Genomic DNA, 19,009 nt, shown 5'->3' with positions numbered 1-19,009 from the left:
GGCTGTACGGGAATCGATCTGTGGTTATTATGAAGATCTGTACCTCTGCTTCAATTGAATGGATCTGGTGGATGTTAACCCTAAATAGCGATGTTCGAGTGGAGGGGCTGATGTATGTCCAAGGCGGAGGACGTTAACTAGGGTGATGGAAATGATTTGGGGAGGGAATTTGATTTGGTGAGAATCGATGAGGGGTTAGGGTCTCTGGAGATACTGGGTTCAAAGTATGTTTACTGATGAAGGATAGTCCTGTATGAATAATGAACTAGAAGTATATTTGTTTATTTATTGATTATCAATATCAATATATTATTATTATTATTATTATTATTAATTATCAAATATCAAATGTTAAATTTTATCTAATACGTGAGTTCAGTTTCAAAAATGCCGTTTAGTGACACACAAAAAAATCATAAAAATTCTTAAAAATAAAAAAAAAATCTAAAAAATTCGTAAAATTTCCGTAAAGCGAAACACGTTAATTTTATAAATAAAACTTTTAGAATTTTTTTGATTTTTTTTGAATTTTTATGATTTTTTAGATTTTTTTTTTGATTTTTTTGATTTTTTTATAATTTTTTTGATTTTTTAAGATTTTTTTGATTTTTTTAGAATTTTTATGATTTTTTTATTCTTTTTTGATTTTTTAGGATTTTTATGATTTTTTTATAACTACAGGGACTGTTTGTGTAATAAATAAAACTTAAAACTAGTAACTTATAACTACAGGGACTGTTTGTGTAATAAATAAAACTTAAAAACTAACTTCAATTAAAAAAAATTAACAGAAGTTCATTGAGTACCAACATGTTGATAGGTAGGATTATTATATACCAATTCTGTAGGTTGGATTATTATTTACCAACTGGTTAAAGGTTGGTTTATTAAATACCAATTTTCCTTTAATATATAAAATTATATTTATTCAACTCGTGCAATAAATGAGGTTGTTAAAGATGTATTGTTTTATTATTTAGTATATAAAATTCATTTATTCGACCCGTGTAATACACGGGGTTATAACCTAGTAATATAATATTTTGAAAATTTTATTTTATCTTTGGAATCTAATATTATGTTATTCAATTAATATAAACATAATATAATCACAAATTTCAAATCACCGTTTAGCAATCCTTCGATATTATTATTATTAGTATTATTATTATTATTATTATTATTATTATTATTATTATTATTATCTAATCTAATATTTTGTTAAAATAATATAAATATAAATATAATATTCAAACATAGATCATTATGTAATTTATCATCATACAAGTGAATATTAGCCATAAACTATAAAAAAAAATTAATACCATAGTCCCATGTTAACATAAACATTGTGTATCCTCATTATTATTAATTTAGTTTTGAGAAAGTGCAATAACATATAAACAGTGGCGGACCCAGGATTATTTCTCATGGGGTGCGGAAATTTCTAGGATCAGTTGGGTCGGTTCATATAATAAAAAAATTTGGTTCGGTTCAGGTCGATTTTCGGTCGAGTTGAGTCGGGTCGGTTCATATAATAAAAACTATTAACCAACTAATTAAATTTAAAATACATAATAAAAATACTTTAATCGTTATTAGAAATCTATAATTAAAATTAAAAATATAACTAAGCTAACTTCATTAAAACATACACCAACGTAAATAAAAACCGTTTCCTTGTTTTAACATTTGTTTGATACCTTTCTCCTAACTTATTTTTACAAAGAGATGTCATTTCCAGTTTAGATGATTAAGAATGTTTTTCAGTTATTTATTCTAAAAAATAACATAAATTTTATGAAATTGGTTTTTTAAGATAGTAACTCCAAATCAGAATAAGTAAATAACTGAATAGAGTTACAAGCAAATCCATTAAATAGTCAAGTAAATCAAAATAAATTGCAAAAATAATGTAGTATTTATCGGTAAAAAGAAAAGAAAAGTTGTAGATGTTGGAAGTGATTAAGCAATAGATTATGTAGCTAGGTTGTAGGCTTGCAGCAAGTCAGCAACCCTTTTCCAACTTCAAATATAAAAATACATACCAATAAAAAATGTGATATTTTTTTCAACCTTTCTTCTTCATTTTACTCTTTGGTTACAGAGCAACTATGCTGGCCGGAATAATCTCTTGCATTTCATCTTCTCTTCCTTTTCTTTTTAGTTTCAGAACGTTTCATGGGGTGCGGTGTCAAAATTTCTTGGGGGGGCGCTCGAGATTAAATCATATGTTTACTAAAGAAAAATAAAAATTCATTGGGTGCGCTCGCCCACCCACGCTAACACCTAGGTCCGCCCCTGCATATAAATATATAAAAAATTCAAGAACTATCCTCGCAATCACTCCATTTATCGTGTATCGAGTATATCTATTAGTTTTTTTTAAAAATATAATTTTTTTTATTATCTTATCTGGTATATAAAATTAGATTTATTCAACACCTATAATGCACAAGGTTTTTTTTAAGATATAACTTCTTTAATTATTTAATATACAAAATTATATATATTTAACCAGTATAATACATAGGGGTTTTAAAAATAAAAAACTTTTAATAATTATTATTTGGTGTATAAAATTAGTTTTATTCAATTTATGAAATATACAAGATATTTTATTATTTAATATATAAAATTATATTTATTTAACACTTAGTAACATATTTAAGGTAGTTAATAATATCAAATGATATTATTCAGCGAATACTCATATAAAAGCTGAGATTCAAGAGAAAACACTTTCTCCTGCAACCTCCCAACATGCAAACCCTAGAACAACAACAAGAAAAACCCGATGATCGAATTCGATCGGCGCCCAAAATCTCATACCCTGAAGAAATAATCGAAGAGATCTTCTCCAGACTCCCCGTCAAATCCATCCTCCGGTTCAGATCCCTCTCCAAATCATGGCTCTCGATCATCTCCGGTCCACCATTCACCAAACTTCAGATCAATCGCGCCACCCGCACCGCCTTATTCATTTCCGTTCGCGATCGAGGCAATGGCTACCGACACTTATTCTCTGGCTCTCTTGACGGCGGTTCAGTCACTCATCTAATGAAAATCGACACCCCTTATGTTGACCAGAACACAGAAGCCGAACATTCGAACGGTTTAGTATGTTTTAGTTACGGGGATTTGTTTTATGATAATCATATCACTTTGGTTCTTAACCCAAGCACGCATAAGTTTTTTGAACTCCCTCATCCGGTGGTTTCTGATGACAATTATATCATGTGTAACTTCTTCGGGTTCGATGAATCAAGAAACGAACACAAGATTTTGAACATAAGTCAGACTTTTGAATCTGATGCAATCGAGATCATGATTTTCTCCCTCTCAAATTACTTATGGAGAAAGATCGATGTGGATCGTCCTGTTAATATTAGTCGGATTGACACGGGCATTAGTGTTTGTGTTAATAGCACCATACATCTGATGCTTGAAGACCCACTGGAAATTTTGGCATTCGATTTAAGAACAGACAAGTTTTCCATTGTTAAGATTCCTCTAATTTCCGGGCTCCAAGATAGGTATCGATGGATACGCCTCATAAAAACCAATGGCTTGTTAGGCATCGTTTGTCATGATCTTGTGGAGGAAGGCAACAAAATGCACATCTGGATACTGCAAGACTATGAAAAACGAGTTTGGGTAAGAGAAACCATCAGGTTCCCTGGGTCTTGGAAGAAAATGGGTCGTCCTTTCCCGTGGGATTCTGGCAATACGGACAAGATTTTCTTTTCCCCAAGTGTATTGTCTGAGGATTTGTTTGAAGTACCCGTCTATGACATGAAGAGTAGATGTTTTAAATCAATTCAACTCAATCTTGATCATCAATTTGCAAGGCCAGGAGCGGTGGAGTTGGAGGAAATCAAGTGTTATGTTGAAAGCCTCATTCCCTTACAGAATGATACATGCATTTGAGGTTTGCATTTTGATGCCATCTTTCTTATAAAGTTTCTGTTGCTGCTGTTATGTTAAATATATCGTATTCTGATATTCTTTTATCCTTAAAACATATTTTGGTGTGTGAAATGTTTACAACCTGCTTTACAAGATCAACACAGGTATGCATCTCTATCGTCCTAGGTGTAATACATATCTCGTGAAAATAATAATAAGTTTGCGTTCACTTGGCTCACGGCATGCCATGTTTGAAAAACTGAGGCGTGTGCTGATGCCATATGCTCATGTACGATGCTCTCAACTCTCAAATGGCATTTAGAACATGTCAAAGGGGCCAACCTCGTCTAAAAGTGTAATTTTGTTGAATCTAATTTCTAGTTGGCTTTTAACCAAAGGTTTAGATTATTATTGGGGGCAAATTGCATAAATTGGCAACCAGTTTATAAAAAGGGAAAATCACTATTTTGGACGTTGACTGGTTGGAATCGTGAAAATAAACATTGAAAGCGTCTAACCTTAGAGACTACACGGAAAACAACATTGTTTTAGTGTATAATCTAGACCTTACATTTTAAACCGAACAGGCAATTGAAACTCGACACGTTTCCAAGTAGTGGTTGTGTATAGACGTCTAAAGAATGACGTGTGGGTTTTCCATTGGCTAGAAAAATGGTGGAGTCTAACCTTAGATGTTTTCGGGTAGCGGCTGTGTACAGACGTCTAAGGAATGATGTGTAAGTTTTCTATTGGCTAGTAAAAAGGTAGAGTCTAACATTAGATGTTTCTGGGTAGCGGTTGTGTATAGACATCCAAAGAATGACGTGTCTGTTTATTATTGGCTAGAAGAGTGGTGGAGTCTAACCGTAGACTTCAACGGGTAGCAAATTAGACATTTCAGGAATAACGTGTCTGTTTTCTATTGGCTAAAATAGGTAAAGTCTAACCTTAATTAGACGTTTCCTTGTTTACATAGTGTCTAGCTTAGATGTGTTGAGTTTCAATTGTTTTCCGTGTAGTCTTTAAGGTTAGTCGCTTCTATTTTCATGAATCCATTCGGTCAATGTCCAAAATGGTTGTTTTCCCTTACGAAAATGTTTCATTTTAGTCATTACTTTTGCTTGATAACATCATTAAAGGTATGGTTTATGTTCTATTGCGGCTGTTAAAGGTACGTTTCTATGTTATTGTTCCTCTTGGTCTTGAAAAGCATGTCTTCTTCCTCCTGTACGTTTTAACGAAAAAAAAAAAAAAACAAAAAACTACCTTAATTACAAAAATGGAATATGATACATTTTTACGACTGATAATAAACAAAAGTATGATGATCAAACTGGAACACGAATGTAAGTATATTGTTACTGGATCGTAACTTGTAAGCCTACTTATTCTTGAAAAAAATGGGTCTATGTTGATTCAATGATACAAGTCTTTTGTGAAAATATGTCAAATTTTGTAAACAATAAGTAATTAGAGCGACAAGCTATACAATGCAATTTGACATACCATTATTAGAAAACAATAGAAAAAGGTTGCTTCAAAAATGGATGTCAAGTATTGATTTTATATTCATTTTATACATATAGCTTTAACAACAGATTTTAGGGCTGTGCCTAGCAAAACGCGACCCTAAGGTTGTGTTATCTTGTTTTTTTTAGGTGAGAAAGGAATAGATAAAAAAAAGTTAGATTCAATAACATGAAAGAGTTTTTACTTCCTTTTACTCACTTATTTTCCACTCATTTTGATGCAGTAGCATCCAGTTCAATGGAACCTGAACCCACATCAAACTCAGTGGAAGCCGAACCCTCATCAAACTCGTACCCATGAGAAGATCTAAATGGAATTTCCTAGTTATTGCTTCTTTTTTGGATTATGATTCTTACCCTATAGGAATCTAGGGTATCTTTGTTAGTAGTTTTATTTAGTTTTGATTTTTGTAAAGACACCTTTTAGGTCTCTTTGTACCATGCGGTTCGATTAAGGCGTTTGATTTTAATCTTCGAGTTTTTATCCATTTGATTGCACATCATTAATTTGGTATCAGAACTATTGGTTTATCAAATGGTTGATCGTTGAGATCAATTCAACCGTGGTCGTAGATTTTCCAGACGAGGCAACGAGATCGAAGAACGTGGCCCATGGAATTATATCATAAGGTTAATCGTGATATATCAAAGATCTGTTAGATGAGGCAACGAGATCGGGAACATGATCCAGGGAATCTTTGGACCAAGAGACTCCAAAACATGATCTACTATTGGATAGTGTAGGTCCACCCAGTGGCGAAGCTTGACCATGAAAACGGGGGGGGGGGGGGGGTCGTAAACGTATATACCCAAAATTTCTATAGAACCGGGGGGTCGAAAACGTATATACCCAAAAATTTCTATACGAAAACTACATATATAACACTACTGAGCGAAAAGTTCGGGGGGTCGGGCGCCCCTTCCGGCCCCTCTTAAGCTACGCCCTTGGGTCCACCCCTGGATTGCATGAGTCCCATGCATTGTACTGAAGGTAATTACGGGTAATTACTGATAGTGGACCAAGTAAAATAACAAATAGTCATGTGGATCATAGTTTGAAGGCTTCGAATGTGGATCTTCCTACAAAAATCCGTAGGGATCGTGGTGTTTGTGTCAATAGTTCCATGCATGCATTGATGTTTTGAAATCCACTAAAATTTTAGCATTCGATTTGAGAACAAAGAAGTTTTCCATTGTAAAGATCCCTCCAGATGCCATGCCCCAAGATACATCCATAGATCTCTCCAAATGCTTTGTAAAAGTCAATGCCTTATTAGTCTAGTCGTAGACTTGTAGTTTGTCATGATCCCTTAGACAGTGGCGGAACTAGCCCACAAAGTTAGGGGTATCCTAATTTTTTTGTTTTAGGACCAGGGGTATCCTTTATAACGGAAACGGAGTTGAGAGGTATTTTTATACTACGAAAATGTAGTTAAGGGGTATTTTTACACTACGGATATGGGATTGAGGGGTAACCCATGCTACCCCTACTAACCTTCTAAGTCTGCCCCTGCCCTTAGACTGCGGGGTATGGGGCGGGGGTTTGGGCGTGGGTGGGCTGAAAACGCCCAAGCCACCACCCCGGGTGGGCATGGGTTTGGGCGTGGCCCCTTTTTCGTGGGTTTGAAGCCGGGCGTGGGGCGGGCTAGCAAGGTGACATGGCAGGCTCTCAATGACTATGTGTCAACTCATGCCCCCAACCCAAGCTCCCAACTCAAACCCCACCCCAACCCAAGCTCCCAACTCAAGCCCCACCATACCCCATGGGCGTGAGTTTTTTTTCCATTTTTTTCCCATTCCACGTGTCAACAAATGCCCCAACCCAAGCCCACCATACCCCACAGTCTTAGATGAAGGAAATAAAAGGCACATTTCAACATTTGGATATTGCAAGTTAATGAAAATCGAGTTCGGGTCAGAGAAACCATTACGTTTCCCTAGCCTTTGATCAATATGGGTTGCTCTCTGATGATGCCAGCGTTTAGCAGTTCTGTGATTTGTTCTTGCATGACCTCATGTTTTATATCTCCAAGGTGGCGTTTGGTGTGTACCACTTGCTTCGCGTTTTCGGCGACATTCAGTCTGTGTTCTGCTATATGCCGTGGAACGCCAACCATATCGGCCGATGTCCAGGCAAATACATCCATATTCTCGAATAACAATTTCTTGAGTGCTGCGCGCGTGAGTTCTGACATTGCCGGACCCGAAGTGACTGTTTGCTCTTAACCTTGTGGTCGTGGTAACCCACCCGCCCGTAGGCATGACGGTGAAATTACCGTTAAAACCCTTTTGGCTCAAGGATCCAACCCAGGTTTCTCCCGGTCTCCTATCATTACCCACCAATGCCTCACTCTGCATCAAGTGAGAATTGAACTTGCATCTATAAAAAAAATGCAAGCCTTCCACCACTTGATCTAGAGATCAGTCGGCATTTTCTTTTGGGTTTAAGTTGCTTTTTTACATGTGGGAGTATGCCTACTTTAGCTAATTGGCTTAAGGCATGCGCACTTGCAAAAGAAGACATCCTTCATAACGGATTACGAAAAGCATGTGCAGCATATTAGTAAGAATCATTTATAAATTAAAAACGTCACTGGTATCTTGTATAAAAGATAGAACAAATCCTTTGATAAATATTAGAATTTTTGCATGTTAGAATGTAAATGTGTTAACACGATTAAAAACATATTTAAGACACACATTTAACTTATCGTGCTAGATTCCGGCTTAGGTAATAATTAGATTCTAGTAAATAAATTCATAAAATCATTGCCAAAGACCTACAACTCAATTGGCAATTGCAAGGGAAGTGAAGATTTGAGTTTGACGTAATAGGTCTTAAGTTCAAATCCGATCTCAACTGATTTACCGCAGTGAGCCTTCGGACAACCGATTTTCCCCGGAACCGGTGATGGTGGGCTTGGCCTACCCAACGCTATCTGCGATTGCGAGCTTATAGGGTCGTTTTTTTTACCATTGGGTTACCTGGATAGTCGGACATTTGTTTTGTTGGTCATTAAAAAAATCATTTATAACCAAATCAGGTTTCTTTCTTAGCTTTAACAAAACATCATAAATTTCTGGATTCTCCAAACTAATTATTAACATTTTTTTATTTAACTTATGTAATATACGAGTTTATAAACTATATATTAACGTTTTAGAGAAGGCATGGCATAAGCTTTGTCCTCACATAGTCACATGCTGAGGTCTTGGCTGAAGAAGCTACCGCTGATTGCAAGTGGCTTCTTGCACGCGGTGTTCCCTTGGTGCGTTTTCTTTTGTGGCTTTGCTTTTATCTGTCTCTTTTCGCGTTTTGTTTGTTCATTCCGTTTTTTGCAGATTGCTGACCGTATCGTCAAGTCGGACGAGCTAGCCACGTATATGTTCGAGCTTGGTGAAGCTGCCTACAATAGTGGACGGAAAGAGGGGTATGCTGAGGGTAGGGCAGCAGCTGCAAATAACGTGAAGGACTACCACTTTGAACTGTACAAGGAAGACTGCATTGCTGCGTACGCCACCAAGCGTCGGGAGTATGAGTTTCTTGAATTTGGTATTGTTAAAGCTGTTGGGAAACTCTCTAGGAAAGCTGATGTGGAGACTCTCAAGAAAGCGCTTGGTGACGAGGATGTAGATGCTGGAGGTGCTGGTACCAGTCATCAAGGTTGACGATTTCCGGCTTGCATGTCGTGTACGGGCCTGTTGGCCTTGTAATTTCTGAACAATTTGCTGCTTTTTATGTCTGTGAACAATTTATTACTTTGCTTCTGTGGTTGTTGGTATTTTTATCACAATTTTGGTATACATGATGTTAACCTTTAGGTTGCTAGTTTTTATATTGTGAATTTTGTTTTCATTACAATATGTGCATGTTCAATTACTTTGATTAGGTATCACGAATGAATGATGGTTTTGACAGGTTATAGTGTGTTGGTCACTTTGGCCTTTCACTTTGTTGTGTTAGGCTCGAATGACTTTACAATGTTTGTTCTGTCGTTATGCGCCTAGTTTATTCGTGTATACGAAGTGATCGTTTTAACAGATTATTGTTTTTTGACGACCTGGCTGTGCTCAGCCTTGGAGGTCAACAATGTTTGTTTTACCATGTCTATGATGTTTTCGTGTGTAAATGGGCACGAAGTAGCGATTGGCTGATAGGCTTTGGTTGTGTGTGCTTGACCCGGCTGTGCACTTAGTCGTGACGAGCCTTGGAGGTCTACAACGTTTCCTATTTCTAAGCCATTGGTGTTTTCGTGTATGCCCGAAGTAATATATGCAGTTGTAACAAAAATTCACAGAAGATAAGATAACGAACACTTCTTGTATTAAAGATGATTGTGTTGGGCGCATGGCCGTTCATTACAAGGAAAGATAAAGATTAACGGTCGATTACATATAGCATTTCCTTAGTTGTTGAGCGTTCCAAGTCCTGGGGACTTCTTTGTTCTCGAGCGTGCGCAGCTTGTACGCTCCTTTCCCGAGGACCTTGTCTATAACGTAGGGTCCCTCCCATTCTGGGGCCAGTTTTCCGGGTCTTTCGGCATTCGATGCCTCATTATCTCTCAAGACGTAATCTCCGAGGTTAAAAGTGCAGATTCTGACTTTGCTGTTATAGTATTTCTCCAGCTTGGTTTTGTGTTTTGCCTCGTTGATTGCTGTCATTTCTCTTCTTTCTTCTAGAAGGTCCAGATCTAACCTTCTTTCTTTTTCGTTATTGATGGCGTTCATGGATAGCATCCTTGGAGATGGCAAACCGATTTCTGCAGGTATCACTGCTTCGGATCCGTATACTAGGCTGAACGGCGTTTCGCGTTGCTTATCTTTGGCATTGTTCTATGAGCCCACAGGATGCTGGGTAACTCATCAACCCATCCTCTTTGCTGCGTCCCAAGCCTTGCTTTTATACCATCTACGATGCTTTTGTTCACTGCTTCTACTTGACCATTTACTTGTGGATGTGCCACCGAGGAAAAGGTATGTTCAATGTTCAGCTCCTTGAACCAATTCTGGCGGTGTTCAGCAGCGAAGTTTGTTCCATTGTCGGTGATGATTCGCAGGGATAGGCCGAAACGGCAGATTATTTTCTCCCAAATGAACTTTCGAAACACTGTAGACGTGGTTGATGCTAGCGCGTTTGCTTCCACCCACTTTGTAAAGTAGTCTACCGAGACTATGATAAACTTTACTGCTCCTGGGGCTTCTGGGAAAGGACCAACCATGTCTATTCCCCATTGCTGGAATGGCCATGCCATTGTAACGGGAACCAGTACATTCTTTGGGCGCATAGTTTTTGGGGCGTGCCTCTGATAACCGCTGCATTTCCTCAAAACTTTGACTGCATCTAGGTGCATCCCCGACTATTAATAGCCTGCATTCATTACTTTTGCCACTACCATTCTTGGACCTGCGTGAATGCCGCAGATACCTTCGTGTACTTCGCGAATTAAGTAGTTGGCATCCTCTGGATATACACATCGTAGTAACAGTCCAAGGTATGACTTTCGATACAGGATGCCGTCAGACATTTCATAATGTTCAGACTTGTATTGTATCTTTCTTGCTTCGGCCTTATTCTAAGGCAAAATTCCGGATTGGAGGTACATGATGATCGGAGTCATCTAGGATGTTGTTCGAAGTTGGATGACGTTTACCTGCCTCAATGGGACTGAAGGGTTGCTTATGTAACAACCCGCTTTTTGAAAGTCAAAGTACAAGTCAAAGTCAAAGTCAAAGGAAGAAAAGATTGATAATTGCGATATGTCACTCCTTGCTTAATTAGTGATTGTACTCTTTGACATGTAATTGATACTCTAATCTGAATCGCTTTAGCTGTATTATGTGGAGTACTTGTTAATAAATCGCTACTTAATCGCAGTCAATCGCTAATCGATTTATCGCTAATCGCATCGCAATCGCATTCGCAACCCGAATTATGTGTTCTGGATATTGTTTTATGTGTCGGTGCCATTATGTGTTACTTGTGCATGTTATGTTTATGTTCAGGTGTTTAATCGCAATCGCAACTCCATCGCCACGCAATCTCATCGCAAACTCGAGATTTACGAATTACTTTTGTGATGTTTAGTAGTTAGGTTATTTGTGTAACTAATGGGTAATACTATAGCATCGCTTACTCGAAAACACATCGTAACGCTCAACGCACGAAACGAAAACACGAAAACTAACTCGCGACGACCAGTCGATCGAATGGTCATCCGAACGGATGACCATCCGATCGGATGGTCATTTCTGGAGTCTTGACCTGATCGGGACATATGATACTGAGTTGCTTGAAGCGAGCAGTGAGAGCAGCGTTGTCTCGGTCCTTCTGCTTAATGACCCTGATGCGTGTGTAGTGTAATATATTTTAGATGTATATTTAAGCCCCTTTTTACACTTTTAGCCAAGTTTTAAATTTATAAAACACGATATTTACTAACACTAAACACACATATGGGCAAGTGCACCCATCGTGGACGTAGTATAGTGTTGGTAAGATACCGAGGTCGTCCAAGGACACAAGAGCTTTTAATACCGGTTTATCCTCAACGTCTAACCAAATCAAAAAGTGAGAAAAATGTTTTAAACTAAGAAAAATAAAAACTAACTAAATGCTGAAAAATAAAATAAAATAAAAACAGATAGACAAGATGAATCACTTGGATCCGACACGTGTATTAGTATAACCTTTGATTATTTTCGCACTTTTGCACTTGTTTAAGAGATTATCTTAGTTATTGTAGTAGGCCCCTCTTTTAAAGGCGACGTTACCCTCAACCCAGTAGTTTGAGTCAGCAAGGATACAATCCTAAAGGGTCGGATTATTGAAAGATAATGAATTAAGTTATTAATGCAAATTGTGGTAGGCCCCGCTTTCGGCGGTGACGTTACCCTCGGCTAAGTAGTCTGAGTCAGCAGGGATACAGTCCTAAATAGCCGGGTTATAGTATTAATAGTAGTTAACTTATGAGGGGGTCAAAGAGTTTGGATCCCCGCCATCCAATACCTATGGGCATTGAAGGAGATCCTACTAAATTTGACCCAGGTCCCAAGCAGGACCTCTAAACGCTGAACAAGGGCAAGACCCTTACCAAACCGTTCCCTTAACCCCCGACCAGGTAGCCAACATACCTCCATATAGACCGTGGAGATATGAATGGTGAAAATCTTTTATTTTATATAGACAGTAAAATAACGCCAAGACACCACGGACAAACGATAAGGAAAGATCACCTTCAACATAAGTAACTAGTTATTAAAGTCATTAATACAAAACCAAATAAAAAGTGCAAAAGATTAAAAATAAAAAGTATTATACTAAACACTTGTCTTCACCAAGTGATGTAAGAGACTTAGGCAAACATGGCCTTGATTGTCAAGAACTCTTACGATCAATCTTGGATCCCGAGACGACTCACACACTTTACGATGGACAATGGATGATGGTGGTGGATGATGGTGTTATGGTGGTGGTGGGTGGTGGATGAAGTGTGAGAGAGGTGGTGTGCCAAGGGATGAAATGGAATGAAGCCAAGCACCCCTATTTATAGGCGGAACAGAAGGCTGGGCACGGCCCCGTGTCCGCTGGACACGCCCCCGTGCCCGTCTGACATTCTCTCTCTTCATTAATTGTAATTCGCAATTACAATTAATGCGCCTGCTGTACTTTCACCACGCCCCCGTGCCCGCTGGACACGGCCCCGTGGTGGGCAATGGAAGCTTCTACTGGTTTGTCTTTTCTGCTGCTTCCTGGGCACGCCCCCGTGTTCGCTGGACACGGGGCGTGTTCAGTCTCTGTTTTCTCTTCTTTGCCTTGGGAGGTGCCGTTGAGGGTCCGGGCAGTCTACTTTTGTTCCTTTTCTTGTATTTATGCTAGAATTAGTTGTCTTTTTTGCTTCTTTTGTGATTTTGAGCTCATTTCATCCTGAAAATACAAAAGGAAGACAAAAACACTCTTTTTCCAACATTAGTACTTAAAAAGGGTTAGTTTTATGCCTTAATTGATGTGATTTATATGTTGCATTTTACACACATCAAATACCCCCACACTTGAACTTTTGCTTGTCCTCAAGCAAAACTCTTTAAATGTGGCTTACACTCCCAAATGGAATAGGTAGAAGAGAAAGTTTTTAGCTTGCCCTAGAGTGTCGGGAATCCAAGGTCTTTGTAAGTTTTATTTTTATTTATTTACAATCCTATTCGTTATGATTTATTTTGAACGTTTCGTAAGATAAATTACTTATTTGGGCATAGCATGCCTTATTAAAATTCCATTTATATACAAGTTCACATACCTCACGGGGGATCACTCAACACTCGGCCGAAGGTGTATATTTTTAGTGGATCACTCGAGAGCGGCATGGAACTTACGCCTTCCATAGGCTTGCCAAGCAATCAATCCTCCTCCTTTTTAACTTTTTACCTTTGTAAATATCAAGAGGACTTTTGGGTGAAGGGTTAGGCTTGGGTTAAAGGTGGGTGGTTGGGTTAGTGGTTAGTAAAAAGGGCGAAAAAATCGTAAAAAGCGTCGGTTTTCGTAAAATACCTTGTCTTTAGTGACTTTTTATTTTGAAGTATTTCTCCAAACATGCTTTTATATAGCTTTTGTTTGTTTTTGACTTCATCATTGTTTTTTTTTTTTTTTTTTTCATCACATAAAAAGGCGAGTTTACGAAGAACCGAGCTTGTTACTAAAATAAAGGGTGAAAAATAAAAAATGGTTTTTGGTGGGTAAAAAGGGTTTTGGGGTAATGAAATGAAAGGTTTAGGCTCAAAGGGGCTATCTAGGGGGGTTTTGGGTAGGTGGTAAAAAAAATGAAAAATAATGGTTTTGAAAGAAAAATGGTTAGTCCTAATGCGTCCATCATTTACTTACTTGGGTTTAAGTTGGTAAGGACCGGGAATGTATTGTTGTGGCAAGTTCTAGATTTGTAAGAACCAAGCGGCTATTCACACAAGAAACGAAAAATGAGCATTTAGTCTAAATATGTATATTTTTATGCTCAATAAAGGCTCAAAACTCACTTTTGTGGGAATGGGTTTTTAATGTGATCAAGTATATATAATCGAATTTTTAACTAGACTTGTTATGCCGTTTCATAATTTTCTTATGTTGGTTCTTTGTTATCACGACGCTATCGGTTGTAAACTTGTAAAAATATAACCTTTTTAGAACTTGTTATTCCCAACTTAAACTAAGACAAGTAAATAATAAAAAAATGAAAAAGTTTTTGAAAAAAATTTGGGGTGTTTAGCGGTTCCAATAGAGTTTTGTGTAAGGCTTGTGTTTAGGATTTGCAAAATTCAAGGTTTTAGCATCCCCCCCACACTTAAATTACACATTGTCCTCAATGTGTCCAAAAATAAGGTTTTTGGTCGATTAGGATGTGTAAAAGTGGTTTAAAAAGCAAAGATTTTTGTTACTGGCATCCTGGACACGGCCCCGTGGTCAAGTGCCAGTAACAAAAATTAGAGAATTGAAACAGAAGCATGGACACGGGGGCGTGTCCGCTGAACACGGCCCGTGTCCAGTTACCTGAACTGGGTGTTTTCCTGCAGGTGGCTCGGCACGGGGGCGTGTTGGTTGGACACGGCCCGTGTTGAGCCTTCTGTGATGGAGATTTGTGTCGGGTTGCTCTGTTCTTTGTGCATGGTTCCATTTTTCTCGTTCCCTTTTTCATCCATTACCACCATGAGTGTGTTTTATTCGCAAAACAACCATCAATCTTAAAAACCATCATAATATTGCAAACATAGAGAGATATTACATTAAGTTAGCTAAATAACTAGGGGATACATGAGGTTATCATAAGGGTTCTACTTATTTAGGAAAATTTCGGGAATAGCTTCCCGATGTAGTAACACTCTCTAGCCGATGGCTCCTCGGTTGTCATTCAAAGCCATTCTTCTATCTCCCTTGGGAGGTAGAAGGTAGCTTCATTCTCTTCTGTGTTTCGAGGAGGAATGCTCACCGGGACTCCTTGCACCACCCTTGGTTGAGGCACTTGGTGCATGGCGTGCCATTCGGCTGGAATGATGACCTCGGGTACTACATTCCACGCCCTTTGGGTTATCACCGGAACCAAAGGCGGGGAAGCGAGAAGGTTTAACCTCTGGTGCAGGAGGTTTACTTCTCGCAGGCAGCCCTCCAAACCTACCGTCAGATGATTAATACGGTCCACCAATGCTTCTTCCACTCCCGTCATCTCGTCTATGGCTTCCCTCAAAGCGTAAACGTAGTTTACTAGGGAATCCTCCGCCGTGGACGACCTCCTTCCATTTCGGTTATTTCTCGAAGATGTTCCGCTATTTCTGCTGGCCATTTTCTGCGAAAGAAGCCGAAGATAACTAAACTTTTGCAGAACAGTACCTCGAACACGGCCCCGTGCTCAGTGAGCACGGCCCCGTGTTCAGCTGTCTGCAGGATTTTTGTCTAACGATTCTACGTTTTTAAATTATTTCAATACACTTTTACTGTGTTCTAAGCTCAGATAATTTAAAACAAAGTTATAGAACTAACTTTAGACAAGAATCTGCAGCCAAAAATCCTACAAACCTTACATAGAAGATTGGAATCATGGGTTTCCAAGCTTCCATGGAGGGGATATTTGAAAAATTTTTGGAAGAAGGAGAAATGAACAAAAGTGGAAAAGACAAGATGGTCCTTAGGAACCTTCTTTTAGCACTTACCTAGGATGGTATATGTGAAGATCCCAGGAATCTCTGCTTGGTGAAGTGGTCAAAAATGAGCAGGATTCAGGCTGCATTTAAAGAAAACGACAGCACACTGGACACGGCCCCGTGTTCGCTGGACACGGCCCCGTGTGCAGAGAAAATCCTGACACATTTTGTCCGTATTCTGACAGAATCAGCAGAGAATCTTCTGAGTGAACACGGGGGCGTGTTGACCGGGCACGGCCCCGTGTCGGCAGGCTGTTTCCTGGAGTTTTGTTGCTACTAAGGAGTTTATTTATATCGGGTGGTTCTTGATTTGTTGGAACAACCCCAAAGTGCCTAAGATACCTTAATTGTCCTATACTAAGGCGAGAACGCAAGAGGTTATCGGTGAGGGTAATTCCTATTTTCATTCTAGGTGGACAAGTCCAACCCTTTTCCGGGCTCTCGTTAAAGAAGGTGTATGCCGAATCGCTCAGGTCTATGTATGCATCGAACGAAGTCGATGGGGAGTCCTTCACGGCACAATCGACACAGGGACGACTATCGTCCACGTATTTTCTAGGTATGAAGGTATTTTCGGGAGCAACGAGGTTGTCGGAATGCGGTTCCAACATTTCCTCATGGTCATCATCTTGGGATGGATCTATAAAATCCTTCCTAAGCTCTTTTGACCAATTGAGAATTAGTTCTTCTAGTTGAAATAACTCGTCAAGGAGCATTTCTCCTAGAATATCTGGCTGGGCGCATTCGAGGGAGAGATAGTGCTTATTTTTACTTTCGCCCCTCTTAAGGTTACAAGGAATCGGTGGGTCTATATAGTGGGGCCTATAATTGAGAAAATAACATTTTAATTCCTCATGTTCGCCTCCACATAATCGACACCACAAACCATAAGAGTGCCGAAAGTAAAAAGAATTACTATCACTCATGTTTGTGTCAGAAATTACCAACCGCCGGGATCTAACGGTTCTGTTTTCAATAACTGAATCTTGGGCACGGGGGCGTGTTGAGTGGACACGGCCCCGTGTTCAGCTTACTGTCTGACTTAAAACAGGATTGCCAGTTCCAATGATTGAGCACGGGGGCGTGTTCAGGAGGCACGGCCCCGTGTTGAGCTCTGCAGAAGCTGAAAACCTAAGAAAAAAAAATCCTAAAAAAATTAAAGAAAACTAAAAATATGATTAGGCCGTTGATTCCTAACTTTCTTAAAATCCTTGTGTCCCCGGCAACGGTGCCAAAAACTTGATGCGTGTGTAGTGTAATATATTTTAGATGTATATTTAAGCCCCTTTTTACACTTTTAGCCAAGTTTTAAATTTATAAAACACGATATTTACTAACACTAAACACACATATGGGCAAGTGCACCCATCGTGGACGTAGTATAGTGTTGGTAAGATACCGAGGTCGTCCAAGGACACAAGAGCTTTTAATACCGGTTTATCCTCAACGTCTAACCAAATCAAAAAGTGAGAAAAATGTTTTAAACTAAGAAAAATAAAAACTAACTAAATGCTGAAAAATAAAATAAAATAAAAACAGATAGACAAGATGAATCACTTGGAACCGACACGTGTATTAGTATAACCTTTGATTATTTTCGCACTTTTGCACTTGTTTAAGAGATTATCTTAGTTATTGTAGTAGGCCCCTAACCCAGTAGTTTGAGTCAGCAAGGATACAATCCTAAAGGGTCGGATTATTGAAAGATAATGAATTAAGTTATTAATGCAAATTGTGGTAGGCCCCGCTTTCGGCGGTGACGTTACCCTCGGCTAAGTAGTCTGAGTCAGCAGGGATACAGTCCTAAATAGCCGGGTTATAGTATTAATAGTAGTTAACTTATGAGGGGGTCAAAGAGTTTGGATCCCCGCCATCCAATACCTATGGGCATTGAAGGAGATCCTACTAAATTTGACCCAGGTCCCAAGCAGGACCTCTAAACGCTGAACAAGGGCAAGACCCTTACCAAACCGTTCCCTTAACCCCCGACAGGTAGCCAACATACCTCCATATAGACCGTGGAGATATGAATGGTGAAAATCTTTTATTTTATATAGACAGTAAAATAACGCCAAGACACCACGGACAAACGATAAGGAAAGATCACCTTCAACATAAGTAACTAGTTATTAAAGTCATTAATACAAAACCAAATAAAAAGTGCAAAAGATTAAAAATAAAAAGTATTATACTAAACACTTGTCTTCACCAAGTGATGTAAGAGACTTAGGCAAACATGGCCTTGATTGTCAAGAACTCTTACGATCAATCTTGGATCCCGAGACGACTCACACACTCCACGATGGACAATGGATGATGGTGGTGGATGATGGTGTTATGGTGGTGGTGGGTGGTGGATGAAGTGTGAGAGAGGTGGTGTGCCAAGGGATGAAATGGAATGAAGCCAAGCACCCCTATTTATAGGCTGAACAGAAGGCTGGGCACGGCCCCGTGTCCGCTGGACACGCCCCCGTGCCCGTCTGACATTCTCTCTCTTCATTAATTGTAATTCGCAATTACAATTAATGCGCCTGCTGTACTTTCACCACGCCCCCGTGCCCGCTGGACACGGCCCCGTGGTGGGCAATGGAAGCTTCTACTGGTTTGTCTTTTCTGCTGCTTCCTGGGCACGCCCCCGTGTTCGCTGGACACGGGGCGTGTTCAGTCTCTGTTTTCTCTTCTTTGCCTTGGGAGGTGCCGTTGAGGGTCCGGGCAGTCTACTTTTGTTCCTTTTCTTGTATTTATGCTAGAATTAGTTGTCTTTTTGCTTCTTTTGTGATTTTGAGCTCATTTCATCCTGAAAATACAAAAGGAAGACAACAACACTCTTTTTCCAACATTAGTACTTAAAAAGGGTTAGTTTTATGCCTTAATTGATGTGATTTATATGT

General features: G+C 39.0%; 1 protein-coding gene across 1 annotated transcript; it reads left to right on the top strand.

The window, feature by feature from the left end:
* Positions 1-2,720: 2,720 nt before the first annotated feature.
* LOC110941015 (putative F-box protein At1g47790) lies at positions 2,721-5,891 on the top strand. Its single transcript, XM_022182613.2, has 2 exons — positions 2,721-3,931; positions 5,663-5,891. Exon 1 carries the CDS (start codon positions 2,764-2,766, stop codon positions 3,928-3,930), a length of 1,167 nt encoding a protein of 388 aa, XP_022038305.1. The 5' UTR covers positions 2,721-2,763; the 3' UTR covers position 3,931; positions 5,663-5,891.
* Positions 5,892-19,009: the final 13,118 nt, after the last annotated feature.

Source organism: Helianthus annuus, chromosome 5 (assembly GCF_002127325.2).
Source record: "Helianthus annuus cultivar XRQ/B chromosome 5, HanXRQr2.0-SUNRISE, whole genome shotgun sequence".
Lineage (NCBI taxonomy): Eukaryota > Viridiplantae > Streptophyta > Magnoliopsida > Asterales > Asteraceae > Helianthus > Helianthus annuus.
This window is presented reverse-complemented; position numbering and strand designations above follow the sequence as displayed.

Excerpts from the sequence above, each read along its gene's own strand:
- LOC110941015 (XM_022182613.2), top strand. The coding sequence starts at position 2,764 with ATGCAAACCCTAGAACAACAACAAGAAAAACCCGATGATCGAATTCGA.